A 27,208-nucleotide genomic window follows, 5' to 3' on the forward strand; every position below is an offset into this window, starting at 1 on the left:
ACCTGTAATAGCAGATCAAAGTAACTTTTTTGAATTCAATCAATCTTTATGAGACAGGCCCCAGTTGTTATTACATCTTTTTAAGATGCTGTTTTGTGATATTGCGAGATGCTGTTACTGAAAAGTCACCAGAAGAACATGATTTCATCATGGCACATAGCAGGGATAAAACAATCCTACACAAATTCTTCTGATTACTAATCAAAATTATCTTGTCACAAAACTTAATGGATTCGACATAAAGTCATCTTCTGATATTTTGAATTATACAAAGATCTTCTCTGGTTGAGGAATCTGTCTAACTACACTCTTGGACCTGATTCACATGGGCAAATTAAGCCCATTCAATCATACTTTCAGGATAGCCAAGGCACATATAGACTACATATTCCTTTACCAGGAGTCACCTCCAACAACTGATCGCTCATTTCCTTGTTTTACCCCGTTGAGGACGAGTCCTGAGTATACTCGGGCAGAGGTCTATAGGAAATGCGTGTTGTAGCAAAATCAGTCCGTCCTCAACGGTTTAAATGAAGATCTTAGTGTAGTTAATTTTATGGCTCTCACCTGCACATAATGGGAGTGTTACTCAAATCATAGGTTGTACATATCAATTCATACAACTTTATACAAACTTATGAATCATAAGCATACATCTATTGATTCACATATTTTGCTGACCAACCTCTCTGAAGTCCTCTAGAAACTGTTAAGTACCTTTGAGGTGATAGCCAACAATATTGTTAACCTGGCTATCAAAAAATAAAAAATAAACAAAAAATAAAATTCTGGAGGAAAGAGCTGTATTCACATAATTTCATTCGACATGAAAACATTTACAGAGTACTTCATCACAACTTTGAATACACAAGCTATTTCAGTTAAAATTACAAAGTCTACAAGTGCAACCGAATTCTAGTATATTTATTTTTTGGCAAAGTTTCAATGAGTGGACGCTATGCTTCTGAGTTCTTTAAAATATCACAGAAAAAGAAAAAAAGAGAGAGCTGTCGAACTGGAGTTGACAAACCTGCATGCTTGAGAGAATATTGGTAAAATACAGTCATATTGAGAATTAATATATCTTCAGCACCAATAAATGTATCACATACATAATAAATCACATATATAATACCATTAGTACATATACTAGTATTTCGCATTATATCCAAATCTTTGTCCTTCCACATTGCTTAAAAGTTGAATTGGTAAATGTACACTTGTATCACCTTGTATTATGTATTTCCTTGTATTGATTGAAAAATAAATAATTGAACTGAATTAATTGAATACATGTATTTAACAAAAGTGTGAATCAACACGGTTACAGTAGTAAGTTCAATAATTAGTTTACTTTGCAAGACTTTTCAAAATGCAACACCAAATCAAGAAATGTCTTTGAAAATACCTCTCAAAAAAAATTTGGTATTCAATCACTGGGATGCTACTTCATGGTATGAAAAAAAAAAAATGAGCGAGTAATTCAGCATAGGATTCTTCAAACTGTACCATCTTCAGCTTTGGTGGAATGTGTGAAATAAGACAGCTTTAACCATTGGCTTATTATACAAAAAAAAAAAGAAAAAAGAAATAGGTACTGTATAAGCTTCATATTTTTGCAAAGGTTTAATTTTTCACAAAGTTTGCGAATCGCTGTTGGACGGTGAATTTAATAACGCACAAAAAAATTTTGAACTCAGATGCATTAGTGCACTTACGACAGCCTCGGTGTCAAAAATCGCGAAAACAACATCAAGCAAAAATGTCCGTGACCACCCCATTTGCGAAAATATCCTTATGCAAAAATAACAGCTTATACAGTATTCTTGCTTTGGTACAAGATAGATATGTGCTACATGTATTCCATCTACCCCTATAATGCTTTCGATAGGTCCATATATGCAAGTGTGGTCTTGCAAACATATGCGCAATCTAACCCATGTGTACACAGATCTGCTCTTTGAATTCTCCCATGTCTGAGAAAATGGCCTAAAGCTCCAGTATATGGTCAACCTCTCTTCTTCTCTCTCTCTGTTTCTCCCATTCTTTCACTAACTCTCTCTCTCGCTCTCTCTCTCTGACACACAGACAGATAAACAAACAAATGTGAACATTTATCTAACGACATCAAAACCATACACCGGCGAGTGGCCACATCTGGAAGTTCGATGTGACCGAATCCCCGCCACAAAACCAGGTGCATTCACACTTGTGCAGCATCTCGGGAACTGCACCCTTGACATAGCATTCAACATGCGTGTTGTTACACAAGCACATGAAAAGCTTCAATGGGAGGCAGCATCGTATCTCGTCCACTCTGACGATAAGTTCACACACGCATTCCATCTTCGGGAGACTCTGCTTATGAGATGTCTTGAGTTATGGCCAGGCCCAGGCGATATTATTATTCTTCAAAACCGCAGCATATCTTTAACCACAGCATCTATGGAACAGTGGTATCCATGGTTACACAAAGTGGACGCACCTACACTTTTGTACCACCACACACTGCTGTGTGTATTCCATCCGCTGCCATAATGTGCCTCGCCTTATGACACAACGGGTCCTAGTACATGCTTCGTAACAGCGTACAAACAGTCCATTGCCGCTGACTTTCTACACAGCACATGCAAGGTAACAACTCCAACCTCTTAATTCATCAGGAGGAGGTTATACTTGATGTTTAACTCTCCAGTAATTGCCAAATCAAAATTGCCAGTGATATTGTGCACAGACGAGTTGCCGAGGGGTTAAATGAGACCTGGAGATGGTGAGAGGCAGCTGCTGAGTTGTATTCCATCCACCCGTGCTCAGTCCTGGTAAGCGGGCCCCACCCGCCCCCTGCCACTGGTGGGAGGGGGGTCATATTCCATGTTTCAGGGCGTGGCACAGCCAGTCCATCTTGGTGGTCCAGCCACCGCCGTGGGCGTCGTTGAGCTGCTTCAGGAAGTACTCGAGCGCCTCGTTCTCCGTCTTGCCGACGGCGAGCGTCTTGTGGAGGTAGCCGACGTCATCGATCGTCTGCAGCTCGGGGATGTCGGTGCCCAGCATCAGGGTGAAGAGGCTGATGAAGAGGTGGGCGTGGTCCCGGAGGATGAGGTAGGCCTGGCAACAGAGCTCCTGGAATCTGGTGCACGGGAGAGTCCCAATGGTGACATGAATGAGTGAATGAATATAACAAACACAGTCATAGCGAAATTCTCAATACAACAAAGTAAATATTCAGGTCCCAAAATTATCAACCATAGGTTTCCTCATTTATTTTGTACTCTCTAAAGAATGGGCTTGATGGCACATCCTGTACAATCGGCTTCTTAGAAGAGTGCTGAATATCAGCTGGAGAGACCACAAAACCCTTGGTATGAAGGTATGCATAAAGTTTGAATACATTAAATGTGACTGTGCATCACAAAACCAAGGAGAAGTCGCATGCCCTGATTCTACATGAGGACTAAAAAACAGGTGAAAAGGGTAAACCCAGTTAATCTTTAGATTGTCATATTTTCTTAAATAGCAAGTTTTCTTCTACATTCATTTCTCAACAACATCTTACACACTCTCCACTTTCAAAACTGTCTTAATAGTGTATGCTCGATTTCAGCCTAATCTGATAATCCCTTCATTTTTGTTGCTATGGAGTTTTACATCCTGTTGTTTTGTCCCATTCACTGTACAGTGCACAGCTTGGTAAGATTAACCAATTGAGGACAAGTCCCCGAGTATACTCGGGCAAGTGTCTGTGGGAAACGCATGCTGTAGCAAAATCAGCCCATCCTCAATGGGTTCAGCATTTGAATAGGCCCTTTACTTCACAGCCTCTTTTCTCAGCACACACTGAGTATGTGCTTTCTTTCCAATATTTAGATAGGTTAGGGGAGTCTATTCAAATTGAGTCATACATTGTACATCATTCCAAAGCTTAACCCAATGATGACGAGTCCAGAGTATACTCAGCAGGTATCTATGGGAAATGCGTGTTGCAGCAAATTCAGTCCGTCCTCAACAGGTTAAAGTCTGCTCTTTGAGAATCTGCCCTGAACTGAAAATCCACGTCTGGCAACTTTTTGTTGATTTTGTGATGCAGGGTCACATATAGTAAAACTAATAATCTGTTTGGGCTGACTCACTTCTTGAACTCCTGACTCTTGGTGATGTCGTTGCCCTTGGTGATGACCTTGAGAAAGTCCTCGGTCAGGACAAAGGGAACCCTCTCCCGCTTGATGCCGTACTTCTTCTTGATGTGGCCCAGGAAGTGGCCAAAGTCTATGTGGAAGATCTGCAGGATGGATGGTTTGAGATTCAACAGTGATCAACTTGAAGGGAATTGTATTTTTGCAGTCCTTCTTTCATTTCTTTTTTTTTCCTTTATACTGTTAATCTCTGTGAATACGATCTGATGCTCATTCTGTATTATCATGAAGACCAAGCAAAAGAGAAGGAACCAGCCTGGGGTTTGTTCATTACACGTACTTGATTGAATGGGACTACTAATTTCCAACATTTTCAAGACAAGCAAGATTCACTGTGAGTACTCACATCCCCTAATACCATAGTCTAATGGTTTGAATTAGACAACATGATATGAGTGCATTTTGTTTGACCTGAATTGCCTAACCTTTAGCTCCCTTATATTTATATTTCTCATAGAGCTGAATCAGGGGCAGCGCTGCAACAAAAATGAATCTGTAAATTTTGACATACAATTTGCAATTATTCTCTCATCCAAATGAAGGGTATGTACAAAAGAAGTGGGAGCAACACATGCCACGTGACTTGATTCTGTAAGCCAATCAGGTGGCTAAGATCATGCTCACCTGACCCTGTTGGGAGACCATGATATTGCTGTTGTGCCGGTCGCCTATCCCGAGAATGAAGGTAGCCACACAGTATCCGGCGCAGGACTTAGTGAAGGTGTCCACTGCATCGTCATATCTGAAGCAAAAGAAAGCACAGCAGAGAGCATGAAGTACTGTAAAACATGATATATTCGCGGCACGAAATTTTCGCGAATTGGCGCCGACGGCCTTTTTCGTGGCAAGAAATTTTCGCAAATTGCCTCATGCGTTCAATGCATATAGTGTAGATAAGAAATTTCGCGAATCTTGGCGCTCGCGAAATTCGCGAAATTAAGATGCACGCGAACATTTCTCGTTTTACAGTATACCTCTTGAGAGAAAACTCTTTAACCCTAACTAGGCCGCAAACGCAAAAAAGCTATCGCCGCGACGTTTCATGACTTTTTTTCTTTCGAGTCTCCCGCATCTTTTGACACCAAATTTGCGACACCCGGGTGCATGGTTCTGAAGTTACGCATAAATATGTATATGCATGTCAGACCAAAAATTGCTCAAAAACGTTAATTCGTGTACAATTTCAATGCAAACTGTGCTTGCAGGCAAATTTCATAAAAGCATGATTATTTTGGTGTTTTATTGATTAAAATCAATGAATAACATATTTTCTTGTTTGGAGCGATGTCGCGGACAAATTTCATCGAAAAAACAATGAAAAACATAAAGTCGAAAAACAAAGAAATACATAAGAAATTCAAAAAAACAATAAAATACTTAAGAATTTTTTCTGATGTCACAATTTTTTTTAATACATTTGCTAAGGACACTAAACAGAATATTTACACAAAAAATTTGCCTGTTTTGAGCTTTACTTTGTGATTTATACCAAATATTCTGATTTCATGCATCATTATGCATAAATTAGCATAATTTAGCATAAATGATAATTTTTTGAAAAATTTAACTTCAAGGTATTTTAGATTACATCATAGGCAACGTGTGTGCCAATTTTCGTCGCGATCGCACGGTCGACGGCCGAGATCTGGAGCAGCCCCCCCCCAGTCAGTTGCTGCCATGGGAATACCAGGTTCCTGTAAGGAATCAGTCAGTCCGCAGCGCGTGCGATAATGAGGCACGAACGACAATTTTATTCAGAATCACGTTTGCGCAGTTTGTGCCCTTGAGACTGACGAGACTTCGCGATACTTTGCGAGAGTTTTTGCAGAGGTCGCAACAACAGCTTTCATAGCTTTTGCAGTGCATTGTTTGACCCACGATGGTTGGGTAGGTTATAGAGCTGATTATGCTCATTAATTTGATACCTAATTTCCCTATTTTTGATCTCAATATAGTAGTCCATTTTAGCATCAAAGTAAACGATTATTTTGCCAGTGTTCAAGAAGCTTTTATATTATAGTTTGATGTTTTGCTAGTTCCTGACTGGTATTGAAAATAGATCTCCGTAATTTCTTCGATTTCACAATCGTGAAACTTGAGCGAGTATGATCAATTAAAAAACGAAGAGGGGCACCATTTTTAAGGTTGTGAATTTTGCTGTTAAAAACAAGGCAAATTATGTTTTCTTACCGGAAGTGGGGTAGTGAATGAACGCGCGTGGAGTGTGTTGTTGATACCCAGACAATGGTCGTGGACAATGACCAGGATTGGAATGCTTCATGAGGAATTCCACTATCGCAGCTAGTCTTTTTTCATTCTGAAATGTGGTGTGTGCAAGCACATGGACACATGTGCTTACTTCTTTCATGTGCATGCATTTCGCCCTGTGTCAAGAATTCAGACCAGCAGTGCTCAGGGCAATCCACATGAATAATTGATAAAGCATTCATGTGCCTTGCAGCAGAGCTCGGGACAGGTGGTAGCCAGGTCTATTGTTCAGGGTCATTGTAAGTGCACACTCACATACACATCATTGGTTCCTGTGTAAAGTTCAAGTTTTGTATAGAGAGTGAAAATTCGAACACAAGCTGGAACCTAACATTTAAAAAAATCATGGATTTCATGAAACTACTAGAAATATCACTTAAGGTGATTAATACCCCCGCCCCGTGACGACAGTCTTACCCAAGGAATGATCTTTCCTTGATCTTCTGCCATTTAAATGCCGTTACCATGGCAACGCAGCTTCCGACACGTCCGAAAAATATGTCTTGCACATCTTCCCACCAAGACTATTGTGTGTGCCACATTTCATAAGCTTTTGTCAAAAACTGAGGAAGTAGTTCAATCCACAAGATCTTTCCTTGATCTTCCACCATTAATATGCCGTTACCATGGCAACGCAGCTTCCGACATGTCCAAAAAATATGTCTTGCACATCTTCCCACCAAGACCAATGTGTGTGCCACATTTCATGAGCTTCAGTCGAATACAGAGGAAGTAGTTCAATCCGCAAGATCTTTCCTTGATCTTCTGCCATTTATATGCCGTTACCATGGCAACGCAGCTTCCGACACGTCCGAAAAATATGTCCTCCAAATCTTCCCACCAAGATCAAGGTGTGTGCCACATTTCATAAGCTTTGGTCAAAAAACTGAGGAAGTAGTTAAATCCGCAAGATCTTTCCTTGATCTTCTGCCATTAATATGCCGTTACCATGGCAACGTACTTTCGGGTACTGTCGAAAAATGCGTCTTGCACATCTACAACCAAAGGCACACATCTGTACCAAGTTTCATGGAAATTGGGCAAAAACTGAGGAAGTAGTTTGCAACACAAAATTTTCCATCATTTTGGCTCATAATATGTGAGCTGTTACCATGGCAACATACTTTTTGTCACTGTCAAGAAATGTGTCATGCTGACCTATATCCTAAGACAAACATTCAATATGGATTCCATGAGAATTGGAAGAACACTGATGAAGCAGTTTTGCCATGAAGCATTTTGCCCTATATTTTACCAATAACATGCCGTTACCATGGCAACGCACTTTTTGCCACTGCGGAAATATGTGTCTTGCACATTAACATATTCAGATGAACATCTGTACCTAATTTCATAAAAATTGATCAAAAACTGTGGGAGGAGTTCGCGACGCAAGATTTGTACCCATTTTTGCCCATAATATGCCGTTACCATGGCAACGTACTTTTGGGTACTGTCAAAAAATACGTCTTGCACATCTACAACCCAAGGCACACATCTGTGCCAAGTTTTATGGGAATCGGTTGAAAACTGAGGAAGTAGTTCGCGACGCAAGATTTGCAACGGACCGACCGCCCGACCGCCCGACCGCCCTACCGCCCGACCGACCGCCCGACCGCCCGACCGACCGCCCGACCGTCCGCTGATTCCTATATACCCCCTTCAAACTTCGTTTGGCGGGGGTATAAATATAGGCTTTCATTTTCAAATTACCTCCAACTCAATTGTACACTATTCAGCTATTACTCCTATCAATGGCACTTTTATCTGATACATAGTTTTTGAACTCACAGCATTGAGTCAGCAGCCAATGGATACTACGCAATGCGACACGCCGCGTCTTGCGACAGATTTCGACCAATCACAGGCCCGGAATTCCGGTGCGAACGCGAGGATAATCTTTTTAAACTCGACGCTAGACATGTCTCTGAATTTTGCTAGTTCCTGACCCGTATTGAAATGAAGAAGAAAAAACTTGCCCTTATTGTGATACTATATACTTTAGCGGAAATAGTCTTCACCATACTTTAGAGGGGCATGAAAGATTTCAGGTTATTTTTTTGGCGTCAAACGTGAAGGAATATTTTTGAATACAATACCGAATTCGAGAGAGATTTTGATATTCTATATGCTTCTTTTCCGTTTTATTTTGATCATGAGCATATTTGCTAATGTTTTCTCTTTCAGTCGATATTAAAAGTGTCGAAAACTGATAAGAAATACTCGTTCTACACAGATTTATTCATGACCATGTATCTGCTCATTACGTATGCAAGCACCGCTCAGCCGTGCATACGACTTGAATAAATACGTGCGTTTTCGCTCACGCTGCGGACTGACTGGAATGGGCTAACATGCCAAGCTCTGCCATTGGCAGTCAGTCAACCACCCAGACTTGACCTGGTTGTAAACAGAAGCAATTAAGCCCACTCAGGTGTAGCAATGCGCCTCAGCCCAACAGGACTTCCATGATGACACAATAAGGATTAGGGGGATTAGGTAATCTACACTCATTGACGATTAGTTTCCAGACACCTGCACTAATTGGGGAAGAAAGCACTCCACCATGCATGTCAGTTGGTGAACAAAGGTATTTGAATGACATAATGAAAATAGAAAGGGAAGACATTGAACAGCACTTGACCTAACCCTTCAGAAGCATGATGCCTATACAATTCTTGGAAATGTGTACTTGCCATAAAACAGGACATTTAAAAAAATCCTTCTAAAGTTCTTCACCAAAGTTTGTTAAGATTAGCAACATATTTCAGATATTTGTTGGCAAAATGTGGGGTTAAGGAGCATGCTAGTGAGACCAGAAAACAAAAGCCTAGGACCAAGAGATGTCAAACGGCACAGCTCAATGGAAATCCATTACCTCTTACCCATAAAGTCAAAAAGCTCTTGAATCTTTAACCTTCCCCCTTCCCTCATCATTTCCACCACGCAAATGCTTGTCTTACAAGTTTTTTCTTGTCAAGCATGGATATTGGCAAGTGAGAACAGCAACAATATTTCTAGCTCCTTCTTTCAAAGATAGATTGGGACTAAAGAGTACAAGTGGGGAAAGGGGCAAAGAAACATCTGGAGCTAGAGCTAGCCCTGAGTTTGGAAGGACCATTTGAGTATGAGGTAATATGTGACTGTGCATCACAAAACCAACAAAAAGTCACAAGCCCTGATTTTACGTGAGGACTCAAAATAGATGAAATGGGACAACGTGGTCAATCTGAAGTTTTTCAAATTTTCTTCTATATTTTTTCAAAGTTAGGGATCATAAAATGAATGGAAAGATGTGTTTTGAGCAGTTTTTCTAGAACTCTTTTTATTTTGTAGACTAGTGTAATTAGTTATGTCTTAGAGACCCCATTTCATTTCTTAAAAATCCTTTACACGCTATTCACATTCAACTCTAATAACTTGAAAGGAAGGTGCCACTGCTTTGAAAGTTGGTTGTAGCTGTGGACACAATGTGTTAATAGAGCCTACTGATTTTCAGCTTAATCTGATAATCCTTTCATCGTTGTTGCTTTGGTGTTTTACATCCTGTTTTTTGTCCCATTCATTGCATAGCTAGCATGACTTTACAGCATTAAACCTATGAATAGACCCTACACTTTGGAGCCTCTTTTCTCAGTACACACTTTTCCAGAGTGTGTGCTTTCTTTCTAATATCTAGATAGGTTTAGAGGGTCCACTGGAATTGAGTTATACACCATTGTAAAGCTTAAAATCTGCTCTGTCAGAATCTGCCTTTAGCTAAAAATCCATAACTAGCAACTTTTTCTTGGTTTTGTGATGCAGGGTCACATATGATGTGATCTTACTGTGTCCCTCTGCTTTTCTCCTTGATCCACTGGTGGAGGACTCCGCTCTTCAGCTGCAGCGTGCTCATGATACCCGCCTTGTGCTGGATGTCGTAGATTGTGGACGAGTTCCGCACGACCTCGATCAGCCCTGTCATGTTGCCGGTGGCGAGGCATCGGTAGGGCGTCATCCTGAAGACGGGGTGGGGGGGGGGAGAGGAAGGATGGTTGGAGGGGAGGAGGAGGGGAGGAGGGGGATGGTATCTATTATAGCTTGAACTCTTGAATTCCTTGAGTCGAGGGTGCACTGTGCACTCTTTATCAGTACAGTGCATTCCTATTACAAGGAACACGGTTATAATGAAAATGTTGTCACAGTGAAGTAAAAATTCTGGCTCCAAAATTATCATCTATATATCTTTCGATACTTTTTGTTCAGCTCTAACAACATTTCCCTATAACAAAAGAGAACTGCTAGTCCAGAGGACTACGTTATAAAGGGAGTCACCTGTACTGCATTAAAAAAAACAAAAAAACAAAAACAAAAACAAAAAACAAACAAACAAACAAACAAACAAACAAAAAAAAACAACTATCCCTTCCATTTCTCTTCTCCAAGACAAGAGGATGTACAAGTTTTTTGAAGAAGTTGAATCAAACATAGTCAAATCTTGACCATAATAGCCACTCATGCATTGTGGAGCAGCACAAGTGGCTACTGGAGTCTGCAGGCATGCATTAAACTATATATGTTCCTAAAATGGCACATAACTGGGTAGGTGTGTTAGTGCACATATTGTGTGGATTTCACACGGACAACTCGACCAGGTTATGCACCCTGCTCTTTGTGATGAATGAATGAAGCAGGATATTTAACAGGCGCGGACTGTGACTCTTTCACACAGGAGAACTCCATTTTATGTCGTACGGAAGGGACAGAGCTTTTTGACTCTTACTACAGAGGGTGGCATGATCACACACACAACATTACTCAGTAAGGACTCAATTGGCTTTAAAGGGTGTGTACAGTTCTGGTCAAGGTGAGGATTTAGCTTTGAACATTTTGCGAGATATTCAGAAACCACTCTATGAGATGGCACAGAGCATGCAGTTTTAAGGGGTATCAAAAGTTTATTCGATGAAAATCGGTTTTGAAATGGCTGAGATATCCAAAAACAAGGTGAAACAAAAAGATCCTAATAAAGTTGTGGAATGTCGCCTTTTATTATTAGCACTTTTTGGGATATCTCAGCCATTTGAAAACCAATTTTCATCAAATAAACGTTGAATCCTTCTTAAAATTACATGCTCTTTCGTATATCATAAGAGGCTTTTCATTATCTCACTTAGGAATGTTCAAAACATGAATCCCCACCTCAACCAGTACGGTACAGTCCCTTTAAACTCAAGCCATTCTACTGCAGGGCAGATTATGTTTCCAGCGAGCCAACTCGCCGCTCCAATTCTTTTTATCATTAGGGCAGTCATCACGAAGTACCAGTACATATAAACTTCTTTGAAACATCTTGCAGTGTCAGTAGTGGGGAAAACAAATAATCAGGATTGTGAGAGCTTGTCGAGGAGGTCAGACTTACTTGAGGTCCAGTCCACGTTGCTGCCATATAGAGTCCATGATTTGGATCATTTGAAGGGTCAGCATGTCTTGTCTCAGGTCTGCAAACAAGTGATGCACAGAAAGTCGAGAAACAAACATAGAATGAAAGAGGAATACATCACTCCCTAAAATGCTTGATCCAGAGAGAACCAATTTCACTCATGCCACTTTACTTTGGTTTTCGAAAACTCAAACTCCAAATGGCTATAAAATGATCTGAATTGACATACAAAAATGGATTTGCTACATACACATTGTTGGTCATACATTAAAAAGAAATTAACATCCACACGAACTCCAGCTCTCCCACATTTGGCGGGAGATCTCCCACCTTCCGGCCATTTTTTCAAAATCTCCCTCTTCAATATGAATTTCTCCCACCCTACCTGTGTGTCTCCTGTTTAACCTGTTGAGGACAAGTCCCGAGTATACTCGGGCAGGTGTCTATGGGAAATGCGTGTTGTAGTGAAATCAGTCCGTCCTCAACGGGTTAAGATGTATTTTTGACAGCTTAGAATGTATTTTTCTCCCATCCAACGCTAGTTCTGTCATACCCTGTATGTGTTCAAAAGTATTAAAGGCTAAGATAGCACCAGAGAGAACTCTGGAACTCCAGGTCCTTCAAGCAGGTACTGGTGCCCAGCTGTAAGGGACGTTGTGGCTTGAGTTTGTGCTGTGCCTTATGCACAATCAGAGTATCCAGTTTTCTAGGGGTCTATGCAGGAGTATCTCCACTTTAACAGAAACTTGGGATTTAGGCTCCTGCATCCATTTGGTAGTGTAACATATTCACATGAAAGAACAACTGTATTACTTAAACTCACCGTCTCCCCTCTTGAACATGACCTTGATGTCCTCAAACATGGATTCGGCCATCCTGTCAGGGTTCTCCCAGACCAGCCAGAGAGGGCGCTTGGCTGAAGAGAGGATGCGGCAGGCCTCCACCTTGAGCTTGCCGAGGGAGAAGGACGGGTTGACGGGCAGAGGGAGCTCCTGCAGCGCCTCGATGAAATCCGGCTGGGCCATCTGGTCCGACAGGTACTTCAGCCGGTCCTGGAGGGGTGTAAAGAAGGGGGGGGGGGGGAGGGGTGAGTGAGAGTGTGAAAGTGAAAACATAGTTCTCATGTCCCTGCAGAACTGTCAAACACTGCTCTAAAATGTATATGTATGCATTAGAAATGTGTGAAGCAATGCAGTAATAATACAATTTCAGTTGGGTAACAATGAAAACGTGAAATATTAGCCACAAAGGTTAACTGAAAAAATAACAGTCTAAGAGCATACCCAATTGTGTGGTTGCTACGTAATTTTTTATAGTCAACTATCGATAATCTAAATTCACACAACAGAATTACTCATCGATCTTCTGCACTATTGCTAGGGCATGATCGATCGTCACGTAAAGTTCTACCTAACCACAATGCTGAATGGGGAGGGCTCTTCTGGAAGAAAAGTTGTGGACTACAATCAAAATTATTCTACACTTTTGATCACAAAATACATGTATTCCAAAACAACTCATTATCCTGGCAAATCGCATCAGCCAGGTAAGTTTCTACGTAGACCCTTTCGATGTATTGCAACCAAATTCCAAATGGCGGAAGATATAAATTTTAAGCACTTCTGAGTACTATAATTTTGGCTTTAAACATGAAGCATTATTTTGATTTTGCAGTATTGAGGAGCCTCTCATGGGCACAGTACAGCACTTTCTGACAGAAGGTTTAGAGCAGAAGATCTGGGTTGGAGACCTGCAATGGCACTTGTGTCAAGGAGCAAGACACATCATCAACAACACTCCTCTATACCCGGGTATGTAATTGGCACATGGCTGGAAGCTGAATGCTATCACAAGGAATAACTGCACATGTGCAAAGAGTAGGCCTACATGTACACACTGTACATGTCACATGATAGATATGCATAGTATGTACTCAGCCTAATGCCCCATACTCTACTCGGAGTCACCAAGTGAGGTATAAGTGAGATGCACCCACCCGATTTGTGTCCTCCTTGCGCTCGTTGAGTGACTCGGAGAGCTTGGAGAGTTTGTCCAGGGATTCCACCTGCCTTACCAGGAGCTTGAGGTATGGACCCAAGGACCGGCAGTACGCCTCCAGCATCAGGCCGAATCGGCGACTTACCCTTGGCTTGTGCATCTCAGACCTACCAGGAAGAATAATCAAACACTTCGTGACAGACGGATTTGAAAATGCATGAATCACAGGCCTGGTTGGCTCAAAATGAGTGTTGTTTCAGTCCAGCAGTGAGATGACAGTAGCACAGATCTATATGATTTCAATTCATGTAACCATAGAGATGCAACATAAGTCATCTTAACTATAATTTTTATCATCCTCTCCATCTTCATAACCATCATCATCATCCTCATCACCATCATCACAACTCATCCTCATCTTCATCATCCTTTTCATCATTATCATTATCTTCATCACCATCACCATCACCATCACCATCACCATCACCATCACCATCACCATCACCATCACCATCACCATCACCATCACTCATCACCATCATCCATCACCATCACTGTTGTCACCATCAACATCGTCACCGTCACCATCATCACAACCACCACCACTATCATCGTCATGTCACCATCACCATCATCACCACCATCGCCATTATTATGACAATATTAATCATAATTTTTTGAGCGAGGCCACCAAACACATCAGCACCACTATAGTTACATAATGTCAGCAACAGAAACACCACCCACATCTGTCAACAATCATTCACATCGTCATGGCAACTACCTGAGGTGCCAGAAGAAAAAGTGTCCTATCCTCTGGTTGTATAGTGAGCGTCTGAGGAGGAACCTTGCCAGCGGGTTGTCCAAGTACGACTCGTATTTCAGCACCTGCCAGACACACAAGGCATAGGACTAGATCTTCACTTCCAAATTTTTGATCGTCTCAATTAAATTGCTCTCAAAACTCAGAAGCAACTAAAACTACCAAAGTTTTTTTTTTCATGTTGCAGCTCTGGCAGAAATAGATAGGCATAAATTGAGATATCAAGAGAAAATGATGCAGTGGACTCTAGATTTAATAATACATACATGTGGACTGAGATCTTAAGAGATTTGAGAACACAGCATTATCACTAACTGTATACATGAGAAAAAAATGTTGCTACGGCGACTGGTGTATGCCTCCGCCATAATGCATGGTTCTCCTAATAGGTCTATAGTACAATGTCTTGACAATGTGTGATGACAGTTTCACACAATTGGCAAAATATTAAAATGACAGGTTTGCCACAAATGTGCTGAATGTTCACTTTCCTAGAACTAGGTTCAATTGGATGAATGATTAAAACGTCAGAGTGCAGGTATTTGGGGGAACTGACGATTTTTACTTGACTTTTGACCCTTTTATAAGTTTATGCATTGAGCAATTTTCAAGGTATTGAGAAAAAGTATAATTTCAGTATCAAATGGTAAAATAGTATTATCTAAACCTGGCCTTTGACCTTTGACCTTTGACCTCACAGTTCCAAAGAGAATCACTGTTAGGAAGAACATGCATAAATATGTAAGTTTCATGATAATACCTTGAGTTACTTTTGAGATATGGAGGAAGAAGTGCAATTTAGCACTTTCACTTGACCTTTGACCTTTTGGCAAGAAACTTCCCACAGAATATATATTGGGTTATACATGCATACATCAAGTTAAAAAAAAAATCCTTCAGGCATTGCATAAATATAAGGAAAGTAGTGATATTTTGAGGAGTTGACCTTGACCTTTGACCCCCTGACCTTTGACCCATGACCCCCAACTTCCCTAGATAATCACTGCCCATCGGTACATGCATATATACTAAGTTCCATGAAGATACCTTGAACCATTTGCGAGATATGGAGAAAAACATGAAATTTCAACCTTTTTTTCACAAAATAACCTGTGACCTTTGACCTTTGATCTTTGACCCCTGACCCTAAAATCCAAACAAAGTATCATCCCCCAGGATATACCCTCATACCAAGTTTGATGCAAAACCACCTCACGGTTCTTGAGATATCGACAAAAACAAAACGGGACGGACGTACGGACGTACGGACGGACATACGTACGGACGGACGGACGACCCGAAAACATAATGCCTCCGGCCACTTCGTTGGCGGAGGCATAAAAAGTGACAAAACCCCAAACATAGACACATTCAATATTGGTATCCACATTCACCATATTTTCACTTTCTTACATAATAAAAGCACACCAGACTTGCCTCTTTCAGAGAGCTGGGGGAATAATATTACCCATAACCTATGTCAGTAACAAGCGAGGGAATGTGCACTTTTTTTTTTTCAAAAAATAAAATTTGTGGATTTCTCTCGATATTTCATATTTCTTTACATATCATTCTACACATGTGACACCACAAACTGTAGTAGTCTTCTCATCCACCAGTGACTGTACAAAATCTTTACAAACTCATCACTTTTGGATGGATTGTTTGCTTTCCTCAAACTTTCACTGATTTGTTCTACTAATGTTGCTGCATTCACTCAATCCACATGTCTATTTTCCTTTAAATGCCCGTCAGCAAATGTGTACACCAAAGCACACACTCATTGGTAACTGTCAACTTCAGCTGAGATTATTAGGCTGCATGTGTGCTGCGTATAAAGCTGTACACGAATTGTTACGGCGATTCCTAAATATACCCGAGTCGTGCTGGCCTTCCCATTACATCATCACCACACGCAAGAAGGTCTTCAAATTTGTAAATAGCACCCTGCTTACAAAATTCATGAAAATAAAAACTTGGCGAAATATATGGCGTATAGTTCAGTACATATGTGACTGTGCATCACAATACCACAAAAAAAAAGTTGCACTCATTGATTTTCAACTGACTTTCAACTCTAATAACTTTAGAACGGTTGATGCTACTGCTTTGAAAGTACGCATTAATCATGGACAGAATGTATTAATAAGGCATGCTCAATTTCACTTTAATCTGATAATCCCTTCATTGTTGTTGCTCCAGTGGCTTACATCCTGTTTTTTGTCCCATTCATTGCACAGCTAGCACGGCTTGGCAAAGATTAAGTGCTTGAATAGATTCTGTACTTCAGAGCCTCTTTTCTCAGTTCACACTTCTCCGGAATGTTTGCTTTCTTTCCAATATTCAGATAGGTTTGGAGGGTCCATTTGAATTAAGTTATACATCATTTTAAAACTTAAAGTCTGCTCCCTCAGAATATGCTCTTTAAACTGAAATTCCATGCCTGGTGACTTTTTGTTGGTTTTGTGAAGCAGTGTCACATATAAAGTGAAAGTGATTGCAACAGAGCACTCCGTCCCTTACCTGGACGAGCTGAAGGAGGTAGAGGGACAGCTGCTCGTCCGACAAGATGCGGTCAAGGCAGTTGACCGCCTCCGTCCTGACCCCGAGGTCAGCGTAGCTGCAGTCCAGGAGGCCGAGGGCGGTCTCCACATCCATGTCCGGCCAGTCCTTTAGGAGGATGTACAGCTGGAGTGTTTATCAAAAGAATGAGACACATGCATTGTATTGAATTGCACCATCCTCATCTTGTGTTTAACAGTCCAACCTCTGGTACAGTGTATACAGCTATGTCAGGACTGGCGCCCATCTGGATAAGCGATTTGGCAGAACACATTGTAGGAGCTGGGTGCCTTTGAATGTTCCTACAGATAAATAGTGCTATATAAATGCTGTTTCATCATCATCATTATCTTCATCATCATCATCAATTGTACCTACCAACCCAGTGGTAGTTAGGTAGGCAGCGTACACAGCAACAGTGGGGTAATCTATGCTCGCCTATCAAAATTACCGTCCTTTTTTAAAGGATTTCTCATGGAAAACTTACAGGCAATTCGTGTGAGTTTTGTCGGAGTCTTAGTGGAGTTTAAAATCACTTCCTTTTTTTTTTTTCCTTCTTCACTGTGCGAACACCTCCGGATGACAGAGAAGTCCGGATAAGAAATGGCAAGACAATTGAAGTTGGACTGCATCACCAAATGCCTTCGAAATATGTGATGTATTCACGAGAAGAGTTGCACGCATTATAATTTGTTAATAGAAAGTAGAATGTTGTGTGCACATCTCATATCCACTCTCACCTTCCCCAGTGTCATCTTCCATTTTATAAGAGCCTCAATGAAATTTGACATCAATCACGGCTCCCCTCTCCCATCCATCCACCCTCTCCAACTTCCTCGCGGGCGGGGAGCTGTTTCTTGGTTAAAATTCAGTCATTCTGTAAAGCAAGCTGTACACTTGTCTAATCCCTACTCAATGCAATAGTTATCCCCCTTTGCCTTTTACAAAGGATTTTTATTCTATGCATAATCTTATGACATTCCAATGTGCACTCTGGGCAGAACAGACAGGGAGCACGACATGCCAAGAATCTATGTAAAGAACATGTCTGCTGTCAAGACGGCATTCGACATCCTCCTTCAGTTTCTGGAATTTTGGCATAAAGTCCTCGATTCTAATCACGGGAGAGAAAATATGCCCCTTGTTCCTTCTTGGAGCCCCAGTTTCCCCCCAGGCTCCCTCTTTCCGAGATGGGGGAAATTGAATCTCAGAGTGGTACTCGTGGAAGTACGGCCAGAGGCAGAGACATCTCCTGAATATTCGAGCCATCACAGGGTAATATCCATGGAAGGAATTTGTTCTGCTTTCAATTCAATTTTCTCATTTCACAAGGCCAATCAATGGTGAATTTCCATTGCAATTATAACCGAAATGAAAAAAAAAAAATCTTGCTACAGTGACACACTGCTTGCTTCTATACTGCAAGTATGGGAATGACAAATCTCAAATGAGTTTCACATGATGTCCTGCCATAGATGCACAGAAATTTACATGCACTCAGTCAAAATGCCAGTTTACCCAATTTTTTGTTTTCATGTTGTGCCAGCAAAAAATGCCGCCAGTGTTTTACCAGAGCATTACTTGGTATCAATATCAATTATTTATGTATGATTGGTTATGCAATATTTCAACTGTTGATACCGATGACAGCTTGTGGAACTTCTTGTGGTGGTGGTGGGGGAAGGGGGGGGGGGGGGTGTTCGGGCCCCCTCTTTTTTTGCACCATACTAAGGAATACATAAGGTGTCACCACTTTTGGCCCCCCCCCCCACTTTTTTTTTACCCAAGAAGTGCATAAGTGGCACTAGAAAGAAATAGATACAGTAGAAGCCTTGAAGTGGCAGCGTGGTAAGGCCTTTATTTTTGCGCCGAAGACCTTTTTTTTTTTGCTTGTCAGCTGAAGAAACCCAGAAGTGGCACCAGAAGTCTGAAGTGCCCCCCCCCCCCCCGCCACTTTTGAAAACGTGGCGCCGGCCATGCACATGGATGTAAAACTCTGCCTCAGTCCAACACAATTGATATGGTGATGCAGAAGTGATTACGGGGATTAGGTAATCTCTATTCATTGGCAATTACATTGTAGTTCCCACACACCTGTGCCACTTGGCAAAGAAAGCACTCATGCGGACATGCCGATCAGTGAAGAGAGCACTGTAAGGGTTGACATCATCTCACCTTAAAGGGATGGAATAGTACTGGTTGAGGTAAGAATTCAGCTTTTAACTTTTTGTGAGATACTTAGAAACCACTTAATGAAATGTTAAAAAGCATACAATTCTAAGAGGAATTCAAAGTTTATTTCATGAAAATCAGTTTTGAAATGGATGAGATATCAAAAAAACTAAGTGAAACAAAGCGATCCTAGTAAAAGGTGGGTCACACCTTTTATTAGAATCGCTTTGTTTGGGATATCTCAGCCATTTCAAAACCAATTTTTATCAAATAAACTTAAAACTCCTCTTGAAATTACATGCTCTTTTATAAGAGGTTTGTCATTATCTACAAATATCATCATAAAAAAAAAATTAGAAACTTCAAACCCCATCTCAACTGAAACTGTACCACTGATCTCACCTGTGCAACATCCTCTCTGCTGTTCCATTTGACCGAGCTGAGGAGCTTGGGTAGCGAGTAGGGGTAGTCCCTGCCAACCATTCTGTGAGAAGCAGGAAGAAATGAAGAAGAGTCAATAGAGGAAGTTTATTAACTCTTTTGTATGTGCCACGTTCGCACACTCTACTCAGTCAACGGCATGCCAAGTTTGCACATTCTGCTCAAACACACAAGCCCGCCCAAACTTATCAATATATTGCCAAATGCTACAGTACAATGAAAGCGTTTCTCGCGATTCCATTCCTGTCACATTTAGCTTGTATTCTATGTGGTGGTTGACTATCAAGTAGTGTTCCCTAAGTGATTTCTAAGTTTCTGTCACTGTTTTGTGTGCAAAAGTCATGCCCTTAGAATACTAAAGGCTATATACATGTACTAGTCTTTTGAAAGAATAGACTAGTCATACAATTTCATCAAAGCAAAATTTGGCATTTTACCAATACCAATAACTTTGCTCATTACATGTCCAGGGTAACAAAAATCTATGAAAGTTACACTGATTTTAAAAACAGAATGTTTTCCTAAAGCATGACTACATTGCTGTCTCAGAATAATGTGGCACACAGGGGGTTTACACCATGGCACATAAAGAGTTAAAAGCTAGCCTATGTGAGTCACTGGCAGGCACCCAAAGGACTGTGCCTTGGGTTGGAAATGTGCACCATATGTTATGACCTGCCCTTCAAAAAATTTACATGAGGAAGAAGAATGGGAGCAATGTGATCTTGTAGTGTCCATGGCAGACTTTCAAATTGCATTTCATGTCTGGTTTACCCCCACTCCCCATGCCATGCAAAGGTTAGATATTCTATGAAAGAAAACACAAGAAACAGAGAGAGAGAGAGAGAGAGAGCAAAGAAGGAACCTAACAACAAAGAAGAATTATGTCGAATAATGTGAGCACATCTTATCTCTTCATTCCTACTTTCAATTCCCTCTGTTTGCCAGTCTCTTTCTTACCTTCTTTCCAGGAATTAATTGGCATGGTAAGTTTTAGCCACAATGAATTGATATCAAAGCAGATATCATAGCCCACTATTCAAAGCCTACCACTGCTCAAAAAGTGTTCTCTACATATAATGAAGAAAACTTTGCCAAAATGTTTGTGTAAGTGTGTGTGTGTGTGTGTGTGTATGTGTGTGTAACTGAAATTACAAAGCAATGCCTACACACCATATTTCAACTGACAATAAAAAGTACTTTCTCCATGTAACGCATGAATTTGACCTAAACTGCATCTTGACTGTCAAATAAAATCATTGCACTGTTATCATCATCATCATCATCATCATCACTATCATCATCATCATCATCATCGTTGTTGTTGTCGTCATCATCATCGTCATCTTCTTCTTCGTCATCGTCGTCATCGTCATCATCATCATCATCACTATCATCATTATCATCATCATCATCATCATCATCGTCGTCATCGTCATCATCATCATCATCATTGTTGTCGTCATCATCATCGTCATCATCATCATCATCATTGTATTTGTAAGGCACCAAAATCACACCTGAGTTTCCAGACCAGCTCTTTCTCCTGGACAGACATCTCATGGAGTCGGTCCTTATTGAGGATTTCCTCCAACTGTTCCAGCTCCTCCTCAGATGGCATGACCTGTATGGAAACATGATGGAGGACACTCAGGAAGATGTTTTCCGTTTTGTAGAAAATATGTAAAAACATGAAACCACAGCATTTAATGAAGACAACTGAAAGCAAAACATCAGTATCAAAATGATTAAAAATGAGAGAAGTATTAAAAAGAAAAGTAACAGTAGAAAGATGGTAGTTTGTTTACATGATTAGAAGAGAACACAGTAGCATTGGCATTGACTGCTTAAATGTGCCTATTCACTTTTTAGCTGAACTTGTGAAGCTTTTTCAGCAACATTCAGTAATCCATCCGAACTTGACCTATGCACGTCTGAACTCTCCCTATTCACCGCATACACACATACTGGGTACACACGCATCACTGACAGCATGTCTGAACTCACCCTCACAGCATAATACACACATCACTGACTGCAAGTCTGAACTCTCCCTATTCACCGCATACACCTATCGCTGACTGCACGTCTGAAATCTCCGTAACCACGGACACTCACATATCACTGACAGCATGTCTAAACTCTGCAAAGTCATATACAAACATACACATACATCACTGACTGCAGAGAATAATTTTCCTGGTATCGCATTGCAATTTGCTAGATGCATTTTTTTGAATACCACTACTACACAGACTATTTTTTGCATAGCAGTTTTCTTTCGTAGAAGTGTACATGACACCATTTGAAATATTGTTCATCGGCTGAAATTGCTAACCAAATTCCATTTGGGAAATTATCCCCTGGACTGTGCTTGAACTCTCCCTAGCCGCACATAAACATGCACGTCTAAACTCTCTCTCCTTAACCCACATACACACATACCGAATACACACATATTACTAACTGCATGTCTCAACTCTCCCTCACCGCATCGCCGTTGGGCAGACTCCGCGTCTGCGCCTGCGTCACGAAGTACGCGAACTGCTCAATCTGCGAGTAGCCGGGGAAGATGAGGCTGTGCGGGTAGCGGGTGAACTCCAGCTCCAGGCAGGGGGCATCCTTGTTCGGGTTGGACCCCGTCTGGCCGAAGGGCTTCAGCAGCTCGTCGTTGCCCTGGGGCGGCGGCCACAGGTACAGCCGCATGTTGCCCATCTGCAGCCGGTTGGTGAAGTCGAAGAGGTTCACGTTGCCCCAGGCTATCGCCCATCCTCCCTGCAATAGAAGCAAAGAGGATACTCTCATTATGGACTAATTTTCAGTTCCTTCTCTCTTGCTCTTTTTCTCTCAATACAGACAAATATGAATAGAGACAGAGTGTGATTCTATCTTCCTCTATTCTATCGGATAGGGTGATGCAATAAAAAGATATTACAGTCTACGGCATATCTTCTTAGAGTCTTCAACAAGGTGAAATCCTATTCTACACCATTCGGTGAATGAAGCAAAATATTTAAGACACAAATATAGCACAGAAATTACAAACATGTATCTGATGTGCACAACGGCACACACACACATAGATATATGGTTTGAGTGTCCCCCCCCCCCCCCCACCCATTTCCAGACTAGGAAATTGTTTGCATCAATGATGAACATTATGGATATATATGAATCCAACTTCAGATCACTGTGACTTCTGGCGCCAATAACTTGGGGGCTTTCAAAGGAGAACAAAAGTACTTTCATTGGGTTATGCAATGAGTCCGGTACGTTGCTATGTCAGTGCATAAATTATCTTTTGTTAGTTGTTGTTTGAAGCCCCCCTGTTAGAAAGTACCATAAAAACCGGCACCCAAACCAAATCGGTCTATACTGAGTTTTGCCAAAAGAGGCTTTAGTTGATGGTATACAGTCAAACCTGTCTATAGCCGCCACCCAAGGGAGATGAAAAAAGTGGCCGTTACAGACAGGTGGTCGCTATAGACAGGTGGACGCTAAGACAGGTTTCATTGCACTAGTATACAGATATGGACTGCTTTTCGGGGCGTGGTTGATATTGTTGCCCCAAAGGATCTCAACTCCATGCTATGACCCAAGGAGCTAAATGTTAATTAAAACGTTGACATGTTGTATACCCATATATCAAAGGCCCACCTCTTTCTTTCCTTTCCTCTTCTCTGAGGAACAGATGGAAATGCACCACCTGGCACTGCGAGGAATGTCGTTGACCCTGATGCCGTAGGTCAGCCACTCGTTCCAGCGGGGGTTGGAACAGGGGACCTGCTCAGTGGTGACAATGGGGCACAGTGGCTCGTCCCCGTGGAAGATGCCTGTCCGGACGTAGATCTGGGGTATCGGAGGAAACGGAGGATATTAGGTGTGGGGGGACAGTTTGGTGTGTCTGAGTGTAGTCGGACACGGGTGGCTAATATTGGAAGAGTGGATCGAAATAAATTCATCCTTAGTCTTATCTGTTTTTAAAAGCTCCTCTCAACAAACAAACCTTGTCCAGTTCTTTCACGTTCACGTAGGTGGCGCAGTTGATCTTGACCCGAAAGTTCTCGTCGACCTCCCAGACGCAGTTGGCCTGCTGGCTGCTCGGCATGGTCGAGGCTCGCCGCATGTAGGATGGCACCAGGAGTTGCACGTCAGGCAAGCCGTTCAGGACGGTGTCCTTGGACATCAGCATCAGCTCGGGGATCTTACTCTTCAGGAGGCACTCTCGGATGTACTGCCAAGAGGAAGTATCGGGAGAAGGAAAGACTGATAACTGATGAGATGAGCTGAGCATTTATGTATTCCATTTCCTTAAAAAAAAAAAAAAATGAAACTAGAAAAGCACAGACCTCCTCCAAGCCAGAAACTCATTTCCACCCATACATGCATGCAATTTCCCAATATAGAAGCCTTTTATTTACGTCATCAGCTTCCAGTTGTGTGGCGCCTTGCCAGAGCAGAGCACGCGCTTTAGCGCGCGTACTTTAACCTCCAGTACGCGCAGCTAGAACTCCCAAGTTCGAGCTGCGCCTCCTTGGATGGATCATTTCATCTTTCCCCTCATGAAATATTCTGTCTATTGCACTCATGAACACTCATTTAAAAAAGGTCTTCAGACTAAAGTAAAAAAAACCCAACAAATCTTAAGATTCACGTGGAAGAGGCATAATGACCGATCATTAAAAAGCAGATCTCAAGTTTCCCATAACAAGGTTAAATGACTCATATAATTAAGGTCTAAGGATTCATATTTAGATAAGGTCAAAATGGTCAAAGCAGGCTCAAGGTCTCAAGATTTTTGCAAGAAGGTATGACTGAAGTATGTACGAAGTGGCATAAGGATTCATAGCAACGGTCTCTGACCTCTCATAAAAAAAAAAAGAAAAGAACACCAGGTCTATAAGATTCATGGAGAAATACTGTATAGATCCTCAGACTTGTGTGTGTAAAAGGTCTCAAGACCCGAGTAGAATGCAGTCTTATGACTTGTATTAGAATAGGATCAAGAGGTTCATGTAGTAAATAGGCTAAAAACTTGTGTACCAGTGGTACACAAGGTCTTGAGATACATGCAGAAAGTTCTTACTATGCACTAAAAAAGGTCTCCAGACTTATGTAGATAGAGGTCCAGTGACTTACACACACATACAAAAAAAAAAGCTGAAAGATTCACGCAGAAAAAGGTAAAAAACCTTGTGTACAAGAAAAAGGTCTCAAGACTTAATACACTGTACATTATACATGACTTGTGTACAAAAAAGGTCTTAAGACTCAAATAGAAAGGCTTACGACCTCACTGAGGTAAAAAAAAAAGGTCTACAGATTCACACAGAAATAGGTCTTGAGACATGCATGATACAAAAAGGTCTACACACTCATGTAGAAAGGTCTGCTTGTCTCGTGTGAACCACAAAGGTTTCTAGATACATGTAGAAAGGTTTGATGACTTGCAAGACAAAAAGGTTTCATGATTGACCTGGAAAGAGGTCTTATAACTTAAATATGTACATACACTGTAAAAGGACTCACGTAGAAAGAGGTGTGATGACTTGCATTCAAAAGGTCTACTGAGGTTCATATAGCAAAAAGGTCTCTAAACTTGAGTACAGGAAAGGTCTCGAGAATTGCTTGGAAGGTCTGCCTTAGTACACAGGGATTCTCAGAACTCACCATATAGAAAGGTTTGACTCACATAATAAAAGGTTTACAGATTCATTTAAAAAAAAAAGGTTTAAATGGTCAAAACAGGCTCAAGGTCTCAAGATTTTTGCAGAAAGAATAATCTAAGTATGTACAGTGAGGCATTTACGAGGACTCACAGAAAAGGTCTATTAACTTGCATAAAAAACAACAGGTCTAAAGATTCATGTCAAAAGAATTCTCTTTGGGCTTTTTCCAAACAAGGTTTTAAGACTCATGCAGGAGGTTACATGACCTGTGGTTAATAAAAAAACAGAGAAGAGAAGGAAAAAATATATCAGCAGTCATGTCATTAAAAAAAAAGGTCCTAAGACTGTCACAAAAAGGTCTCAAGACTTCGCCTGAAACAGCCTGGCAAGTTACAACTGATCTTGCGATGGTTTGAAAAAAACTGCTCTCAAAAAAAGGTCTGAAAAACTCATCTCACAAGAAGCTCGAGACTCGTGTCAAATAGACTCCTTTCTGCTGCATTTACACTATGTTCCCAGCAGCCACAGCAGCCCTGTTTGCTCAAAATGTAGGGCACTGTGGATATATGAGGGATATTCTCCTCCCCTCCCCTCTCTGTATTCTAGTCTTCTGTATTCCAGTCCTTACTCCAGAGAACATGTAGCTATCAGACAGGGTTCTCATGGCGTCTGGTCTGGCTAGACTACTCATATTTCCTGTCACATCCCACTACAGATCACCTCCAAGTTTTGTCACGACCTATTACGTGCTGTCATGTTTTGTTGTGTTCATCCTATTTATACTACAGCCTACTAGGTTTCTGATCAGCACCATAACTGCCATGGCAAAATTTTGACAGTTTAAATATCTGACACAGTATCCACAACAATCACTGCTTGTCACATTTGCCAGACCTCCCAACCTTTCTGACTGAAAAATTGTAGGGATGATTTGGCTCAAAAGTAGGAAAGAAAGAGCAGTTTCCATAGGAGTGTGTAGTAAGATTATCCAGAAAAATAGGAAAGTCCTGTTGAAATAAGAGCTGGGAATGGTAAAAAAAAACCATGGAGCGCCAAGTGTCGCACAAAATATTTCGTTCCGAAATTGGTCATTTTGTCGACAAAATGACTGTTTCGTTAACGAAATTATCATTTCGTGGATGAAATGTTCATTTAGTTACAAAATGTTGTCATTTCGTGACAAAATAATCATTTCATCGACGAAATGACTGATTTTGTAATGAAATATTCCATGCGACACTTGGCGCTTCATGGTTTTTGTCCATGGTTTAAACCATGATTTCATTTGTACCACCTTCGTGAATTTGGGCCAAAGAGTGGAGCGGTAAATACATGTACCTTGTACTGAGAGATGGGGTAGTTGTTGTCCAGAAGGTACTCCTCGCATCCACACACCTTGAGCACGTAGGTGGACTTGTACTCCTCGATGCACTTCTTCCGCTGCTGGTGGGTGATGTCCATGTCCTCCGTACGCTTGGCGATCACCTCGGCAACGATGTGCTCGGGGGTGTGGTCCTTGACGGCCATGATGCAGTACTTCTCCCGGTGGCCGGTCACCGACACCACCCACACCCAGATGGTTAGCCCGGCTGTGACAGGAGGAGAGGAAAACGTGCCAAGTTTACTGTCATTGTTTTTATACCTAGAAAAGATTCTGGCTCTC

The 27,208-nt window shown here is 41.3% G+C and overlaps 1 protein-coding gene across 1 annotated transcript in view; it reads right to left on the bottom strand.

Moving 5' to 3' along the window:
- Positions 1-2,404: 2,404 nt before the first annotated feature.
- Positions 2,405-27,208, bottom strand: part of LOC139708254 (phosphatidylinositol 4,5-bisphosphate 3-kinase catalytic subunit alpha isoform-like) — a 64,074-nt gene continuing 39,270 nt past the window's right edge. The window contains exons 3-17 of the mRNA XM_071620228.1: positions 26,884-27,134; positions 23,883-24,110; positions 23,534-23,725; positions 22,367-22,651; positions 21,397-21,500; positions 19,838-19,919; positions 17,225-17,389; positions 14,663-14,766; positions 13,877-14,045; positions 12,704-12,932; positions 11,860-11,938; positions 10,286-10,456; positions 4,815-4,932; positions 4,128-4,276; positions 2,405-3,127 (exon numbers count right to left, since the gene is read on the bottom strand). Coding sequence (XP_071476329.1) covers positions 2,863-3,127; positions 4,128-4,276; positions 4,815-4,932; positions 10,286-10,456; positions 11,860-11,938; positions 12,704-12,932; positions 13,877-14,045; positions 14,663-14,766; positions 17,225-17,389; positions 19,838-19,919; positions 21,397-21,500; positions 22,367-22,651; positions 23,534-23,725; positions 23,883-24,110; positions 26,884-27,134 — 2,591 coding nt within the window. The 3' untranslated portion in view covers positions 2,405-2,862. The remainder of the gene's footprint in view (positions 3,128-4,127; positions 4,277-4,814; positions 4,933-10,285; positions 10,457-11,859; positions 11,939-12,703; positions 12,933-13,876; positions 14,046-14,662; positions 14,767-17,224; positions 17,390-19,837; positions 19,920-21,396; positions 21,501-22,366; positions 22,652-23,533; positions 23,726-23,882; positions 24,111-26,883; positions 27,135-27,208) is intronic.

The sequence above is a fragment of the Diadema antillarum genome, unplaced genomic scaffold (assembly GCF_040938485.1).
Source record: "Diadema antillarum isolate AM-2024a unplaced genomic scaffold, OU_Dant_1.0 seq00001323_RagTag, whole genome shotgun sequence".
Taxonomy (NCBI): domain Eukaryota; kingdom Metazoa; phylum Echinodermata; class Echinoidea; order Diadematoida; family Diadematidae; genus Diadema; species Diadema antillarum.